This window comes from Chiroxiphia lanceolata, chromosome 1, assembly GCF_009829145.1.
Source record: "Chiroxiphia lanceolata isolate bChiLan1 chromosome 1, bChiLan1.pri, whole genome shotgun sequence".
Taxonomy (NCBI): domain Eukaryota; kingdom Metazoa; phylum Chordata; class Aves; order Passeriformes; family Pipridae; genus Chiroxiphia; species Chiroxiphia lanceolata.
The window spans coordinates 12,437,474-12,454,878 of NC_045637.1; the positions used below are offsets into that span (position 1 = coordinate 12,437,474).

At 40.2% G+C, this 17,405-nt stretch overlaps 1 protein-coding gene across 1 annotated transcript in view; it reads right to left on the reverse strand.

Moving 5' to 3' along the window:
* FER1L6 (fer-1 like family member 6) overlaps positions 1-17,405 on the reverse strand; it is a 72,146-nt gene that overhangs the window by 3,135 nt on the left and 51,606 nt on the right. Inside the window, exons 31-40 of the mRNA XM_032691204.1 lie at positions 17,001-17,126; positions 15,829-15,956; positions 13,838-14,008; positions 12,517-12,677; positions 9,587-9,729; positions 8,995-9,083; positions 6,915-7,013; positions 4,178-4,419; positions 3,681-3,844; positions 1,116-1,216 (exon numbers count right to left, since the gene is read on the reverse strand). Of these exons, the coding sequence (XP_032547095.1) occupies positions 1,116-1,216; positions 3,681-3,844; positions 4,178-4,419; positions 6,915-7,013; positions 8,995-9,083; positions 9,587-9,729; positions 12,517-12,677; positions 13,838-14,008; positions 15,829-15,956; positions 17,001-17,126 (1,424 nt within the window). The remainder of the gene's footprint in view (positions 1-1,115; positions 1,217-3,680; positions 3,845-4,177; positions 4,420-6,914; positions 7,014-8,994; positions 9,084-9,586; positions 9,730-12,516; positions 12,678-13,837; positions 14,009-15,828; positions 15,957-17,000; positions 17,127-17,405) is intronic.

A 17,405-nucleotide genomic window follows, 5' to 3' on the forward strand; every position in this document is an offset into this window, starting at 1 on the left:
TTTACACCCTTTTAAAGGGTATTGGCAATTCCTTTATGCTGTTTCCTCTTTTTTCATGTTTATCAGGAGATATATATCAAACAAAGAAAATTAAACAGAAAGTGTGATGATTACCATTATGATTAGCAATTGATTTTTAGAAGCTTTGGTAGCAGGAAATATAACATCAATTTCTCTCTCTCTCTCTTTTCTTTTTTATTTAATGTACCTCATTACTTTAGTAGAACAAAGCACTTGAACCAAAATAGAGTATATGTACCTTTTCTCAACATGCAAAAAATCTCAGACAATGATATTTTTTAATGTGACAAATAATGAAACCTAAAATGCTCCTTCTAGATAATTTGCCTTTGCTAAACTACTTAAAATGTCCTCATTAAAAAGTCTTATGATGAAAAATAAGCATCTTCATCCTTTGAGTATGAAGTACAATAAAAATAGAGAAACAATTTCAAAGTTATATCATTTGCATGACCATAGAAGGGCAATGGAGATGGTGAAGGGTCTGGAGCACAAGTCTTATGAGGAGAAGCTGAGGGAGCTGGGGGTGTTTAGCCTGGAGAAGAAAAGGCTCAGGAGAGACCTTATCATTCTCTACAACTACCTGAAAGGAGGTTGTAGCCAGGTGGGGTATGGCCTCTTCCTCTCCCAAGTAACAAGCAGTGGAATGAGAGGAAATGACCTCAAGCTGCTCCAAGGAAGGTTTATATTGGATATTAGGACAAAAATTATTGACTTAAAGGGTCATCAAGCATTGGAACTGGCTGCCCAGGGAAGTGGTGGAGTCACCATCCCTGGAGGTATTCAAAACATGTTGATATGTTATTTAGGGACATGGTTTAGTGGTGGACTTGGCAGTGCCAGAATAACAGTTGGACTCAACGACCTGAGAGGTTTTTTCCAATCTAAATGGTTCTATTATTAATATAATAAATATAAGCCATCTGATCTTCATAGGTGACCAAACTGAGGTGTTGGGTATACCTGTAAATTATGATGATTTAAGATGTTATCATGTGCCAGGTCAGCTATTCAGCTAACCTGGAAGGTAATGCCAGCTACAAGTGCCAGCAGCCAGGCTGCCTCCCCTGTTTAATGAATATACTCATACTCACTTGGGTTTTTCCAAGGGCTCAGGCTCCTTTCGAGCTTTTCCTACTGGATTCTTCTCAGCTTCTTCTGCTGTGACTAAGTGAAACTCAGCTTCCACCTTGCCCTGGATCAGAGACATCACAGGTAAGCATCCAATCTTGGGTTATTATTACTAAATCACAGTAGGACTCTTTTTGTGGAGAAATGATGAAACCAAATGAGGGCAAAGGAAATTGATTAAAGAAAATAAGATAGTCTCGGCAGTCTAAGAGAAACCACAAAGGAAAGCCCAGGCACCAGATTCCTCACTTATGCAAAAGAACTGTGAGGAAAGAGAAGTGGAATATTTTCTTCCAGGCTCGTAAACGTAGTTTCTGCTTCCTAAATTATAACATAACTAATCTGAGAAGATATATCTTCTATGACACATCCTGGCAGATCTGAATGGCCAAGCTGGAAGCTGAGTTGCTGACATGGACAAGATGTAGCCCATCAGCAGGGGGAAATTCAGCCAGCCACAAGTGCTGTAGCAGTGTAGCTGTTGGGTCTCAGCTCACAAAAGGAAGATGGTTGGAAATAAGACCTTGCGCAGAAATATCATGCAGTCCTAGAGCTCTGTTTGGGCTAAAAGAATAGCAGCCTAGCAGGGTGGTCCGGAGCCCTTTTTCTTCATGGGTGGCCAGAAGATGATACTCAGAGCTGTAACAAAAGGACAACTTTGTTCAGCACCAACTTACTGATAATTTCTAGATTTCAGAAAAGTCATAATGGAGTATAACTCCTATTTTAGTGCTTGTTTTCACTGTGATAAGTCATTAAAGTTTGCTGAGTGACCAGTAGAATATTACTACTTATAAAAGATTGGATCTCCCACAGCTTGCAGTGGGAATATGTAATAAGAGTGATTTGGACTCATAGTAGAAATTGCAACTTCTGCTATGGAAGTCAGATCTTCCTACACGTGGGTTAAACTTTTGTTTTTTCCCTTGCACTCACAGCAACAAATCTGTTGATATTTCTGTTGTAATATTTCTGTCTGTGTTAGGTTACAGAGAGGTTCTTCCTTTTCCCTGTTCAGGGATCAGGTCTGTTCTTCAGCGCTGTCTCCACTAAAGATTTAATTAGGCCAAAGGAAAAAAAAGGTGAAGATTTCTGAAATTTAAAGATTCCAGTTACAATGAAGAATGAGTAAATCAAATCAACTTCATAAAATCTGTGACAGATTAAAACCAGAAAAAGGCTCTTCATATATTTGTTATTTTCCTACCCCATAAATTTGTGGAAGGTGTTAATCTAAAGTGTTGATCTATGCCCAGGGGCTGGGATTCAGCACAGAATGGGGCTGAAAGAAATATGCAGACAAAAGGCATAAATGTGGAAGACAAGGGCATCAAGAGATGAACGTAGACTGTGAGAAAGTGAATCAATTGTACTAGAGCTGAGAAAATGGCAGCAAAGCAGGGATTTAGGAGTGGAGTTCATTCACTAAATCCTTGAAAAGCACACAGTCACATTCAGTTTGAAGAAGGCAATGAACTTGAAGATGGCATCTTTTATTAAAACATTCTTGTCGCTGGAATGGACAGAAATAGGAAGGAATGGTGAGGTTTAGGAAAACCCTTAGAGAATCAATGAACATTCTAGAGACAGTGGGAGATCCCCTATAAAGGAGCAAAGCCTGTGAATTTGTAGAGGTTGTACTACAGGAATGTAGCTTGTAGCTCTTGGTCTGTGTCCCCACAGGGATCTGAATGCACCTAAAAACCACACTAATTCTAGAATAGGGCTCCCCAAGTTTGAGTTCAAGCTTCCAAAATGTCATGGCCATGTAGGCACGTCAGTTTGGGGTTTCCTTCCCTAGGGTTGGACTGGAGGTTGGACTGGATGATCTCCAGAGGTCCCTTCCAACCCTAACAATTCTGTCATTTTGTGAAATGTTTAGGTACACTCTGAGTGAGATTCACACCCTGCTGCAAGCCCTGTTATGCTAGAGGCTTCAGGTAGATGAAAATTTGTGTGACAGCAACAAATCCTCCTTCTTCTTAGGAGGATTCTTCTAACATAACAAGTCTTGTAGAGTTATGGGGAAGCTGTCATTGTCCTTTGCGTTCCTCTATACCAAAAAATATTGAGCACACTGCAACAAGAAGAGGAGACTGAGCTCTTTCTACTTGAAATGTGCCACTAGCAAGGTGAATAATGGTTGACTCCAAAATCAATTCCTTTGCCTAGGCTGAAGTTAGACATAAACAGTAAAGAAATAAATAATCAGGTGAGATCCTTTCCTGGATTTCTTCAGCTGACATAAAGTTGGATGGAAACACCTGATTTTCCACTTTACCCATCCAGTGTGCTGGGAGACAAACAGTGGAAGAAAGTAAAAAAAAAGTACAAAGTGCTCTGGTTGCCTGGGTTTTTCTGAACCAAATCTATGGAGAATCACTAAAGCATTTGGAGGACTCCTACAGATTGCCAGTGGTGGCTGTTCTTCAGATGGCATATCCAAAATTAGCATCTATCTGTTTCAGGATCTCAGTAGAGCATATCAGTCCCAGAGAAAAGCTGCTCGTCTGTAGTGAGCTGCCTACCGTGAGCTCCCCAGCCTTGATGAAAGGCCACCAGCCTCTGACACGCTTCTGCTGAAATATGGAGATCTTGTTTTCTTCACTTGCTGCCAAAACTGTTCCTAAGTCACAGCTTTTGGCTGTCTTTACTGCTTGAGGGAACCCATTCAGGTCCAATTCAAGAGTACCTGGAGGAAGAAGTAATGTGACAACACTCAGGGACCAGACAGACACAAAAGCATTCAAGCAGCAGTTTCCAGATGAGATACATAGAGCAATGCAGCAGCTTGGGCCCAAGCATCAGAGTAGAGAATCTCTCTGTACTGTCAGTCATTCATTTTAATTGCCCTGGCATCATCTTATCTGAGTGACTCTCCGAGACACGTGTAAGTTTGCAATGTGGTGCTTCAGAAAAAGACAAGCAGAATTTGGGACTCAGACACCATGTTGTACATACCTCTACAAAACACAGGTCTGCTGAGACCTCAGGTGAAGTTCAGGCAGACTCATTGCATACTTACCCAAGAAATCATCAGAAGAGAGTCTTTCGAAATCCCACACCTGAAGTACCAGCTCTGCAGGTATTTTGCGTTCTGTCTTTTCCAAGGAAAATATGTTTTCTCTTTTACTAACCACAATTTGTTTCTCTGCTGGGAGATAGTGGAACGGGAACACAAAGCGCCAGTTGAAGTTGCCCTCTCCTGTCAAGGAATTGTAATGTACGTCTGTCTCCTGTTTGTCCTCTTCCAGGCCCTTTATCCACCTACAGGAACCACAGGGGAAAGCATCAGTCACCAAGGGAGCTTGAATTGTAATTGTGGTTATTTGGTTACAGGCAGGACCATTTACTACTTCCTACCTAATCAGTAAGGCCAATGGGAAACACCTCAGGACACCTTCCCAGGACATTCCTGCATGGATAACGTTACCGTGGGGGGTGTTGGGAAGAAGAAGCATGTGTTTGCAAAGACCACCAAAAGCCATTTTAAGACACATTTAAAACAATAGATTTCCCATATAATGCAGATTTACTGCCACAGTTACAGGCAGGACCATTTACTACTTCCTACCTAATCAGTAAGATGCAATATGCTGTTCAGGACTGAACAACATATGCAGCAACAGCCTTGGATTGGGGATCTCAACCACCTCCCAGCTGTGCATTACTGGCAGAGGCTGCCATAATGACCTGTGGTGATCGAAAGCTGAGAGTGAGAACAGTATTTTCATTTCTATCAGACCCCAAAATACCAGTTGGTCATTTGTTATTGGCCAGGACATCCTCATCTTTAGGACAGGCAATGACAGTATCAGTCATTTATCCAGTACTAATCAACCTGCATTCATGTTGTGCCACAGAAACAAATTCCATGTCAATGTCCCAAGACGGATTTCAAGGCTTGGTATTGGAGCTTAAATTGTTCGCAGTTGCCGTTTGGAGGTATAAACGTGGCATAAGTATGGCTGGAGAAGTCTCTCTGGGGTTTCTTGTGATTTTTTTCTTGGTTTCTGCATAAGTGTGCACGATATTGGATGTGCTACGGTACAAAAGGACAGCGTTTTCCTAAGCATAATTTTCTCCTCTGAAGAGCTCCACGGAGGTAATGATCCAGGTAGGTATGTTTTAGTTCCAAAGATGATTATTCACAGCTTGAGTAAACATTAGCATTTTTGTGCTGTATCCAAAGAGTGATTTTTCCCCTGTAAGCCCCAATATTTCAATAAGGAATTGTGAAAAATGGTAACAACCTGAAACATGGCATTGCCCCAAGTGCAAATCCATGCATGATGACAGATATAGTGCCACAGGCACTGTCTGAACATAATGAGATTCATGTCTTCATCATTAAGGCACAGAAGCAGAAAGTTTTCCACTCCTGGCTTCCCTGTAAGACCACTATGGCATTGATAGTGATGTCCTCGTGTTATCACACAACTCAGCACAAAGGCTGGCTCCCTATTTAATTCCTCAGTTTCATGCTCTCAGAGCTACTCTGCTACTGCTCTGAAGATGTTAGTTCATTGCTAAGTTGGAGATATCTCTGTGAACACCAGTGATTTCAGACCAGCTCCTCTCAAGGAACCGCAAGGAGAGGTTTGCTCAGCCACTGTGTGCAATACCTGCACCTGTAGCACACTGGGGCCAAATGGTTGTATTGGTGTGTACTTTATCTGGGCCAGTATCACCTGCTCCAAAGGTGTGGTGATATTCCTGGTGCCCCAGGTCAGAACTAATGGAGGTAAAATTCATGTAGGTATTTCCCACACAGGAGTAAGACCTGCTATGAGATTGTCCTGTCCTAATGCTTACTTTGGATATCTTATTATGTTCATGTGATTTTCAGAACCAGCAAAGTGGAAAACATCCTCTCTTTCCTGATCCTTTAGCCCCAATGCTCCCTCTTTCAGCTTTTCTTTTTGCATTTGGTCATTGGCAATACTGCATCAGGTTTTTAAGGAAATTCATTTTGCCATATGCCTAGTGCTCCACAAATTCAGATTTTTCTTGGATTCCACAATGAGACAATTCATATTGGCACATTTATCCTGCTCTTCAGTAGTGGAAAATGGAAAAATCTAAGATCAGTCTGGTACCTGAGCTTTTCAGTACTTCATACTGCCACTTTTGCCAAAATGTCCTCCAACCAGGTACCTTCACTCAAATCCTGCTCAGAAGCAGAAAGTGCAAAGCAGTACTCCAAAAGAGGCAAGTAATTAAGAAGTAACTTGCTACAATCGCATCATCCCATGCGATGTTCTCCTCAGCTTGGCCATGGTCATTCACCCAGACATGCTCCCCTCATGAGGTTAAAAGGTATTTCCAATAGAAATAGCCTGGCAAACACCTGTTTTCTTGTTTTTCATGTGGTCATAATACCCTTTTCTCTGACTATGTCAAACCTCTCTGCATCTGTGTAAGCTCTCACAGTTCAAGTTCTGTAAGTGCTTGATCTCTGTTTTCTAAACCGTGAGTTTTGTTCTCATCTTGTGCCATCTCTGTCTGCGTAAGAACTAACAACTGGTGTCATTTTACAGCTACTTTATTTTAAGAGAAATAAAAAGAGAAACAAAAAAGAAATAAAAAGAGAAACAAAATAAAAAGAAAGCAGTATCCAACGTAGGTGAGTAATTTGGGCAGGCGTTTAGAGAAAGTGCCACGGTCACTGAAGAGTTTATTGAATATTCTCACCACATGATTTTTTCCTCTGATTTTTTAATGAAATACTGCATGTTATTTTGAAGTGCTGAAGAACTTACCCTTTTACATAGATATCACTTGATTTTTGCCCTGTAAACATATTTTCATCTTCCAGAATTACATCCTCTGTATTCCAGATAATTACCCGCAGTTCATAGCTGAAAAAGAAAGCTCTAGTCAGACACTAATGCAAACCTCTATCAAATCATGCTTTTATAAAGTGAGAAATGTTGTATTTGTGCATCAGCCTCAGGACTCTTCTATTTACAAGAGTTTAGTGATAGATTGTGAGTGTTGGTTCCCCTCAGCTCGTGGAGTAGGATGGACAACAGCAGGGTCACTGCCAGCTTTGGAGATGTGGAAAATTCCTTGCTTTTTATATACCTGTTTATTTTCAATTCTTTTCACAAAAATGCTGCAGTGAAACAAGGCAAAGTTGATCTGGACAACATCATCAGAGTAGTCTTCAAAACAGTGATCAGATTGCTAATAAAAACTAGAATTCCCTGAGAGGTGCTTTTCAGAAGAAATGCCTAAAAACATTGCATTTGTTGCAATCTAGTGCATTAAAAGGGAAGAGAAGGACTGCTTAGAGATATTTTCATTTAAACAAGTACAATCATCTTTAGAAACAACAGTAAAAGGAATTAAAGTTTTCCCATCCTTTCCACTCCCTATCTACAGACATTTATGGTGGTCATCCATCCATATCTCTCAAAGGTTGAACTGAAATACAGATATTGCAGGTGACATAAAAAACTGATACTGAAAAATTGAGATATTCCTTGAGTCATTGTATGAACTGCAAAATTAATAAAAAAGACAAAAAAGCTGTTTGAGAACACCAACATATGATTTTTCTGATATGTCACATTTTGTCTTGGAAATAGCCTCAATCTCAGGGTGTGAAAAAATATGCTGCAGAAGTTACCAGATACTCTGCTCCAGAAGTAACCAGAAGTTATCAAGTCATGGAGCTTTTAAGGAAGTGTTGACCGGGAAAACCAAGCCTCTGCACTAGCCAAAGAAACTTGCATTTGCAATGCTCCATCAGAGCCTTGTTCAGCCAAGGACTGTCAAAAAGAGAGAGATGTTTTCACAAAGTGTTTGAAGTCTTATGGAGCCTGGAGCCCGTTTTGATGCAGCAAATATGCAATTCTCAGCCACATGTGTAACTTATGTTTGCATCTTTAGTTTTTTTTCTCGTAGCTAATATTTGACAGTATTTTCCCCTGCTACAAAAATGGTTTTGTGGGCATGATTAGCTTTAAATCTTTTGGGATTGGAAAATGCTTGTTGTTAATGGGTTTTATAGAAAGTTATGGTCTAAAGGAGGTAAATGTTACATGGACTCTTTTTTGATTGTTAGTTTCTTTGTCAAATCTTGGCTTTCATAAAAGGAAAGGAAAAGGAACACATTTTTGTTATATTGTATCCTGTTCTAACATAAATAATATGGGGATAGTATCTGATGCTGCTTCCGACACAAAATTCTCAGGAAAGGCCTTGCTAAAATATAGGATGGGCTGAGAACTCTGTTGCTCATTTTTGTATTTTAGTTACAAACATTCAATTAGCTTGAAGAATTATGCACACTATTGCACTTAAAGCAGCATAAGTAAATGTGAAATTTGAAAGAAGGCTCTTCCAAACAGATCTTGCCCCTTTGTTGCTGCTTTATGTGTTTCTTGATCTATCTTTGAACAAAGTGCTGGAAATCCAATAAGTGTAATACTATTGCATCAGATTAAAGAACTGAACCAGGGTCAAGTAAGTTATCTCACTGAAAGAGGTAGTGAAACCAGAATTACTTCTTTCAGCTCAACCAGTGGATGATAACATCTGAATTACTAAGAAACTCTTGCCTCTAGCCACCTGTAATCTCTATATGAAAAAGGATCTTTCTAAAAGAGATGTGTGATAGCCCCTGCTGAAAAAATCACCAACAATTCTTTGAGTTGTTTAACAGAGGAAACCAAACTAGGTGATCTTGTTGGACTTGAAGCCATATGAACCCAAGAATACTTTTCTTTGGACTGGAGAGGTTTTTTTAATAGTTCTTTTTCTATTTATTTCCAGACACTTAAGAAATACTCAGTCTTTGAAGAGTTATTGCTGTGAGAAAGCACAGAGTATTACCCTTTGGGTTTTCTTGGTGAAATGTCCACTGGGGGTCCTGGCAGAGGCATATCATTAGGAAACATGTCAACCCACATCTGTACACGACCCTTGAAATCAAAGAGACAAACATCTTTAAAAGGCTTTAAATATAGTTATGGCATCCAAAACCATTACTTTGTCTTGGAGCATCAACCATCTTACTCTCATGTAACTTTCTATACAATATATTTTTTTCATACACATACTCATTCAATTTCTCAGGAATAGAGCTCAAACATTGTCAGCTTCAAGGTAAAATCCATGTAAAAATAGTATTTGATGAACAATAAAAAAAGAACGAAATTTCAAATATAAGAAGAGGTTTTGTTAATTTAATAAACTTAAACACTTAAAATAATGAAAATAAGCAGTTACACTTGTGTGATTACTGTGTATTGGGTAATACACACATGGGTGACAATTTCCAGGTTGATACGGTACGAAGTTTCATGTATGGTGCAACACTTGGGTCCTTCTGTAAGTTTGTGGCTACAAATAGAAACCACAATAACTGAAGGAAATGAAAACTGTTCCTGGGTCTACCATTACTACCACCTCTGAGCTGCTCTACCTGCTCCATGCCTGGCTTATCCTTATGGTAGAGAGGCCGAGTCTCAATGTGCTCTGGGACCAGTTTGTGTCCAGCTCCAGGGATTTCCTCCCAAGCACGTAAAACCTTTAAGGAGAGATGTTCATACGATTCAACTGGCTCCTCTATAGAAAAGAGGAAAAGAAAAAGAACAAAGAGAGCTGAATTATAATACTGAACCCCTTGGTAATATGTTCCATTAATTATTAAAAATAGTAATTAAAAATTTGCTTGAGTTAACAGAAAGACTTTATGTATTCCAGCTAAATAAAGAAGGGCCTTGAAATGCATTTAGTTCTCATAAATAAGGGTACCCACCAGAGTAAATAAAAGTTTAGCACTTAAGCAGCAGTTTAGCTGTAAAATAGCAAATCATTTCACTATTACAGTAGCAGTTCTTAACAAGAAGATGGAAGCAACCTGTAAATTATCCTTTTTACAAGAAATTGCAAATTTTTAAAGCTCATGGAAGACAAGGCGACTTGTATTTCACGAAGCTGAAAGTAAATAGGTACTAACAGTTATCTACACCTTATTTTACATTGCGACAGCTAAAGTAAAGACCCTCCTGGAGAACTGAATCACACCTCAAGGGAAGAGAGTTGAAGTCCATGGGCAAGCAAATGTCACCTTCTGACCAGCTCAGCTTGATCACTGGAAGGGATACCCCAGAGAATGGCACCTCAATGAAGGACCAGTGCTAATATGGAAAGTAGGGTGGAAAGAAGAGAAAGCCTTTTGCGCTCTTGAGTTTCTCTTTCCTCCCTTTTTGTGTGGGCTCCACACTAAAGAAGCCCAGACTTTTGAAGAGCGATATTTCCTAGATAAGAAGTCCCTAAGTGAGAAGAAGGTTAAGATTTATTTGTGTCAGCAAACTGTTATCACTTTTCCTATGGGTGTTGCTGTCTCCAAATTGCTGGTAGTTGACAAAAGGCTCATTTGGAATTCAAACAGTAGGTATTAAACCCTTCCTAGTGGCTCAAAGAGTGAGGAAAGGATGATCCTGTGGTTATGAATCTTGGTTCCCTCATGTGCACCAACATGTGCTTGAGGTGCAATGTGTTTCATCTAATTTTAACCAGCTAAAAGCAAGGTCTCCAGCCTGAGCTAATCAGCTAGGCAGCCTCAGTAGCAATGACACAGATTGTCCTACGATATCCCATATCCTCTCAAAGACATCTTTGTAAAGACCGTTTTTACCTCTGAAGATGCCTATTTCTTCCCATGGGCTACAGGTAGTCCTAGACTACTTGGTAGTAGTGGACAGGCAGTTGGACAAGATGATTGTGCTATGTCTCTTCCAACTGAACTATTCTATTTTATCTGAATTCTTCTTTCCCTTGCAATTTAAAGCTGGATGGATAAATACAATTTTCTCCACCTGTACAGTGGAAATGGTATTGCTTCCTTTTTTTAGTACTCCTCTAGAGCTCAAATCCATAGTATTTGTTTTACAGATCCAAATGATGACCACCACAGAAACCTGTCAGGAAATAATGATCCAGATGTACTTGTCAGAACAGCAATCTGGATAGGAATCATGCAAAGACTGTATGCTATAAACTATTTCTGTATATCATGTTGAAAAACTTGTGTACATAAGTACTTTGATCTTAGCCATCTGGTTCTATATTTCCTTGCTTCACATTTCCATCATCTTGTCTGACATTGGTTTGTCTGAATCTCATTTTAGTGAACCAGAATCTTGATTGAGAGATCCTGTTGCTGGGAGTCACACACAGTCATCTGCTAGTGAGGAAAACAAACAGCAGTACTGGAGTCAAAAATCTCTTTCAGGCCAAGAAACCAAAAATGGATCAACTTTTTTCCCTTCAACAGTGCTACATTAGCTGTATTTTGTGGCTGCCAAGAGGAGTGTGGTCAGATAAGGGAGTGGAGGTTTTCCTACACTGCCAGTGTCCACTACTATCTCCCCAAGCCCAGCTTCTCTTTTTCCCCTTAAAAGGCTTCATTCTTACACCTCTTTTCCTTAATCTCAGTATAAAACTGAATTATAGAATAGTTTTGGTTGGAAGGAATCTTTAAAGACCACCTTGTCCAACCCCCTGCCATCAGCAGAGACACCTTTCTCTGATAACTCTGTCCCACTCCACCCTGATGTGATATGGACACTCAAGGTCCTGGTAGCTTTGACCTCTTTTTAATCTGGGAGTTCTGAAAGTAAGTTCTGTCCTGCCATCTGGATTCATGGACCCCACAGATACCTGGATTTACAGAGTTCTGTGTTAGTACTTCAGAAGAGCAGTCAGAGTGGTAATAACCAAGAGGAGAAAAACCAATAAAGAGGAAAGACAAGTAGGTAAGGTAGGACTGGCAGGTAAAGTGGCCTGGAGTCCAGCTGTGGTCAGAGACTTGTCTAACCTTGGGTAACTCCATTCAAATCTGTATTTCTCTTCACTCTTCTTTGCAATTCTTGGGTCTGTCTACTCTAGTGTTTTAGTTTAGACAGGGATTGCATTTTTTGAAAGACTCTCCCTGACTTCCCATGCTTTGATATGTTGTGTGAAAGGTTCTCAGAGTGTGCAAGCTGGACTGCTTTCAGATCAACACTAAGTCAGAAGACATGTTCCAAGAGGGTCCCCTGTACTTCAACTAATCCTGGGCATACCATCCTTGGGATCAGGTAGGAGCTAGTCCAAAGTATCTCCCTGCAGCCACCATCAGGATGTCAGGTCATCAGCGAAAACTCTAGAGATTCTTTGCAATTAAGGTACAGCAAAAGCTAACATAAACACAACCTTAACTGCCACAGTTATATGAGCATTTCAAAGCAGACACAGACACCAGTATCTGACTTTAGAATGCATAGCACAACAGAGCCCCTGCTACAGATTGGGCAGGCACTTAGTACTGCTACAATGCAACTGAAGAATGTCAAACTACTTCATTACCATTCTCATCTTCTGTGAAGACTGTCTGTCCCTTAAAGACTTTTGTTCCCACTTGTATCTCCCCTGGCCTCATGAAGGGTCCATTGATTTTGTAGTCCTTGCACAGCTTAGTGAGGATCTCACTTGGCTTGGTTGCATCTCGCCATGCATTGTACCCTTCTCTGCAAGGAGGGAACAGAGAGAGAAGAGAGACGGGTGAAGTTTTCTTTCAGCAAAGTGCACTGACAAATCAGGAATTTCCATGCAGAATTTGCTTTGTGGTCAGTGGCCCTGACATCTGCTCAATCAAACTTCTCCTTTGAATTGTTCAGCACCACCTCTTGAGAAACCCTCTCTGTCTGCTCAGGTCCTGGGTACCAACCACTCCTCTGAAAACACAGGGGAAGCTGAGGCAGCCTTACCCATAGCTTAGATAAAGTAACCCAGGCATTGGCATGCTTCCCAAGAGGAAAAGAACCAGAGCTCGATCCATGTCCTACCTAAAGAATTCAAGTCTACATGTGCTACCTCCATTCAAGAAGTGTTCTGCAGCTCCCAGAGGCAGAGGAGAAGCTGAGATTATCTGGGACATGGAACGAGCACATGAAGAAATATCTCACACTGGAGATGAGCTGGCAAGGGAAGCTTTGTGGTTTAGTCTGTGCTCCTGGATTGCTTTTTTCCATTTTCCATCCTTTGTTTGTAGATAAAATGAGAAACAATCATAGGGGAACACCAAACCCACGTCTGCCAGTTTAGTGCCCCACCCCAGGGCACTGGAGTTATTTTGGATTGACTTTCTCCACACTAATTAATTTTGTGCACAACATCCTTGAGTGTACAGCTGCATAGCAGGGACCAGGAGCTCAGCATCATCACCTTATGACTCTCCCCTGTTAGAGAGGCCATGTCAGCAGTCCCACTTTGCTCCCTCTTTGCCCAGTGCCACGAGTCCCACCAGCCTTGCTGCAATCACTCCAGTTGTAGTTGAATAACAGAGAGCAGAGTAGAGCCCTGGCATAACTTCTCTGGGAGATTTTTTTTCCTATTTGCCCTTTATGCCTGTCCAAGGCAGTTTATCAAGCAGGTGTGTTACACATCAGCTGTTTACTACCTAAAATACTCCTTGAACAGACAGTGCTGCTAATTTTAAAATATCCATTTCCCATTGAGGCTGGAAGCCACCCAGAGCCATCACTAAGCTCTGTGGTGAATTTTAATTAAAATACTTTCTGTGACACTTTTGTGCTGGAGAAAGCATAATATTTAGCTACATCTTGAATTTTTCTTTCAAGTCAAGTCACTCACTGTGTGCTGTGTTGCTGTCTGAAGAATTACTTACATTTCATATTGACTCTGTAACCCACAGGTAGCTCGATGCCTGCTGTAGAAACGATTTTCCAAATCAATTTTAGTCTCTCCAATGAGATCATCAGTCCCCACGAAGTCATGGTCATAGATCAAGACTCTGAGCAAGGAATCCTTGGGGAAGGTAGCTTGGATTTCAAATGATCTACAGGAAAAATTGAGACCTACATGCAGTCAAGTCAGTTTTGAAGCCTAAAAGACTAAGCTAATGAATGCCGTGCAAACAATGTGTGAATCGTGTCACTTCTAATAAGCAGTGGGTTTTGTAGTAGTACTTTTTGTTTCAATTAAATATTTGAACATGCTGGAAACACACAGTGCAAAGCTGTTTTCTTCCTCCTCCTTCTCTACCATCCCCTGTGCAGTTCTAAGATCACTCTGACAGTAGACAGAAATGGAATGGATCTGGTCAACTGCAATGATTCATCCTGAATCCAATACAGATGGAAGTCTGGAAATTACAAGGCTTATGAAGCTGTATGTAAGGGTTCTCACATGCTTTTCAGAACGCCCAAAAGGTTCATCTGAGTCTTTTCTATTGTCTTCCAAAAGCTGCAGGTTAAATATTGAAAATAGGAATCTGGGGGCACCCAACAAAATGATTAGACAAAAGTTTTAAACAAGTCTCAAAAAAGCAAAGATCAGAACTTCTTTTTCACTCAGTGCATTTTTCAGGGACAGGAATCATTATTGTTGAGATGTTTAGGAAATATGAAAATATAAAAGGGATTTTAAAAATTATTTGACAAATTAGTGGAAGACAGGACATCCTCATCAGCACAACACTGGCTCCAGATTTTTCCAAAGCACAGGCAAAACCTGTCCTGAAGGATGAGTTTTGTTCTTTTTCTCAAGGTAGTAAAAGTCAATTTTGTAGCAACAGCAGAGCACTTTTAGGAGGAGAGATAGCTTTGGGGATGGTCTGGAATTGCTAGAGGTTGGTGATATCCTGCTGACCAGGGTTTCTAGGATAATGAGAAGTGTTTACTATGACTGACAGTACTGCTGCGAAGGAGTTGCTGGTCCAGTCACTCCAGTATTGCCACTGGCAGCAGCAGCAAGGACTTTCCAAATCAACAGCCCATTCCTTGCCTAAAACAAACACAGTGGTGGTTTCCCATTCCATCTACATGTGTCTATAATGGCTGTGGTTTGTCATAATGATGGATCAGTTGCAAGCTCTGCTAAGGAAGAGCTTAAGGCACAGAAACTGAGATGGCATGCTATGGAGGGACCACTCTTTTCTTGTCTGTTGTCCTTACACTTTTGTCTTTAAGTCTCCGTTTTTGCAGACAAGATCCTGTCCTAGCAGGCTTTCAGTCCAAAGTGGTATAGTTTCTCTGGTTTAATGTTCTTACAGAATAACTGCACCTCAATTCAAAACATTTTCAACCTTCTTAAAACAGTGAAATTTACAGGAAAAAAAAATCACAGCTATTAGCATTAAAAATATAAATAAGTATAAAGCATTGATAATACAAAGTGGATGTTTATGGCAGCTTGCCCCTGGCTCCCCCATTCAGAAGGCCATACAAGTTCAAAAAGCTGTTTATTTTTGTCCTAGCTCTAAAATTACAAGATTAATTTGGCATTCTATTCAACCTGAAATAGCAACAAAGATTGTGAAATCACTCTTAAGTGTTCTGATATTTATTTCACTTTAAACTTAATGATTGTATTAATTTGCACAGAAAATGTCATTGTTGCTTTGTTTCCTCTCATGCATCATTTTGCGAAACCTCTCACAGAATGCATTACTTTATGTGTTTTGACAGGTATGAAAAGAAAATATTTCATAATCATACAAGGTGACATCAATTCTCAATATTTTAACCAGAATAATTACAAAACATCCAAACAGGCAGAAATCAGCATATAACAAACACTTTGTAATAGCAATAGCAACAGTTGTAGCAAGTGATAAAGCACAAATCACACCAAATAAGAAAATAAGCCATCACTGACCTTCCAAATACAGGGTTTAGCTGCTTGGGGATGTAGTTTTCCCTGTCTTTAATTTCTGTGTTGCCCAGTTTCAGCACAATATAGGGATCTGACTTGCCATCTGGATCAGCTGGGCTGAGGTTAAATGCCTGTTAGGAAGAAAAGCTGTTTTCTCAAGAAGTTTGCTTAAATGCAGCATGGTCACAGGAAATGTAGGTCTCTTGCCTGGTCCTGGATATTCTGGAAGCTCAGGGGCTTTTCTTGCCTGATGTAATGCAAAATTTGGCCTTTAGCTTTGCAGGTTACTAGGAAAAGATGATCTGGAGGAGAAGACAGTTTGCAAAGGTGGAGCAGGTAAGTGCTGTCCCACTACTAAGATGGAAAAAGATGAGCAGGAGAGACAATGCTGAGGCAGAAGCTGGCTGCACAGGTGCATGTAGGATTCAGGAAAGGTTTTCCAAAAATAGTGTTCCAGGTCCTTGAACAGTGCAAAACAATTCTTCATAGAATCACAGAATTGTTAAAGTTGGAAAAGACCTTTAAATCTTTATATTCATGAAATAAAACAATCTTTCTTTTCTTGTCTTCTGTTTTGTTGCCACTGTCTCTTTGCATGCCATCCTTCTGTCTTAGATTACCTGCAACTCTCTTGTTTCTCTGAAATACCAGTTCCTTCTACCCTTTTTGCTTCTCACACTGTGCTCTCTCATCTTCTTGTCTTCTGTATTTCTATCTTTATCAATCCCAAAACTTGTTCACAACATCTACCACTTTGATAATGTGCAATTCACAGCCCCCAAAAATATGCTCTAATTTTCTCCTTACTGAGGTTTTGTTTAAATGTGTCTTTTTGAAACAACTCTACTGATTAAAACTGGTTGCATTTGCACAGCGTGGCTGGAACAGGTTGTCCATACTATGTTAGTTATGCATCCAGCCCTTTCAGTTTGACCAACTAAAATGATTCTCCAGTCTTGCAGAAATCTCCAGAATTCTCATTAGGAATATAGAAAATTTTCTGCCCTGAACACCCATTTCTACAGCACGAAACATTGTCTGAAATATGACCAGAAAAAATAATACCATATGGATGGGGATTTTCAGAAGCTTCACTGCAAAGATACTGAAAGTAAACCGAGCTGAAAAGAAACATCCAAGTTATTTCAAGGTTCAAAGAGCATCTGTCTACTTACTGCCACAATATAAACCCTGATGAGTACTTTGACAGAGTGGTTTGGTGGTATCCCTTGCAGGATGCGGGGCTGCCCTCTGTCCATCAAGCTGCCGTCCTCAGGACTCGGGTATATGCAGAAGGAGCCCTGGTAATACACTGACTTTTATCTTCCTCAAAAATAGGTCAGGTGCAATACATAACCAACTCTTTGAACCCAAACAAAATATCATTCATGTAGCCTGTGCTTCAATACATACATATACACAACATATTTTGTGGTACAACTCACAAGGAACCCAGACTTCAGTGCACCAAACATCATCTTTTAAAATGTCTTTTCTCTATAACATGGTACCATCACTACATTTAGATGTAGAAGTACCTGGATGCTCTTAGCTCTCTATTTGATTATTCAAAATTAACA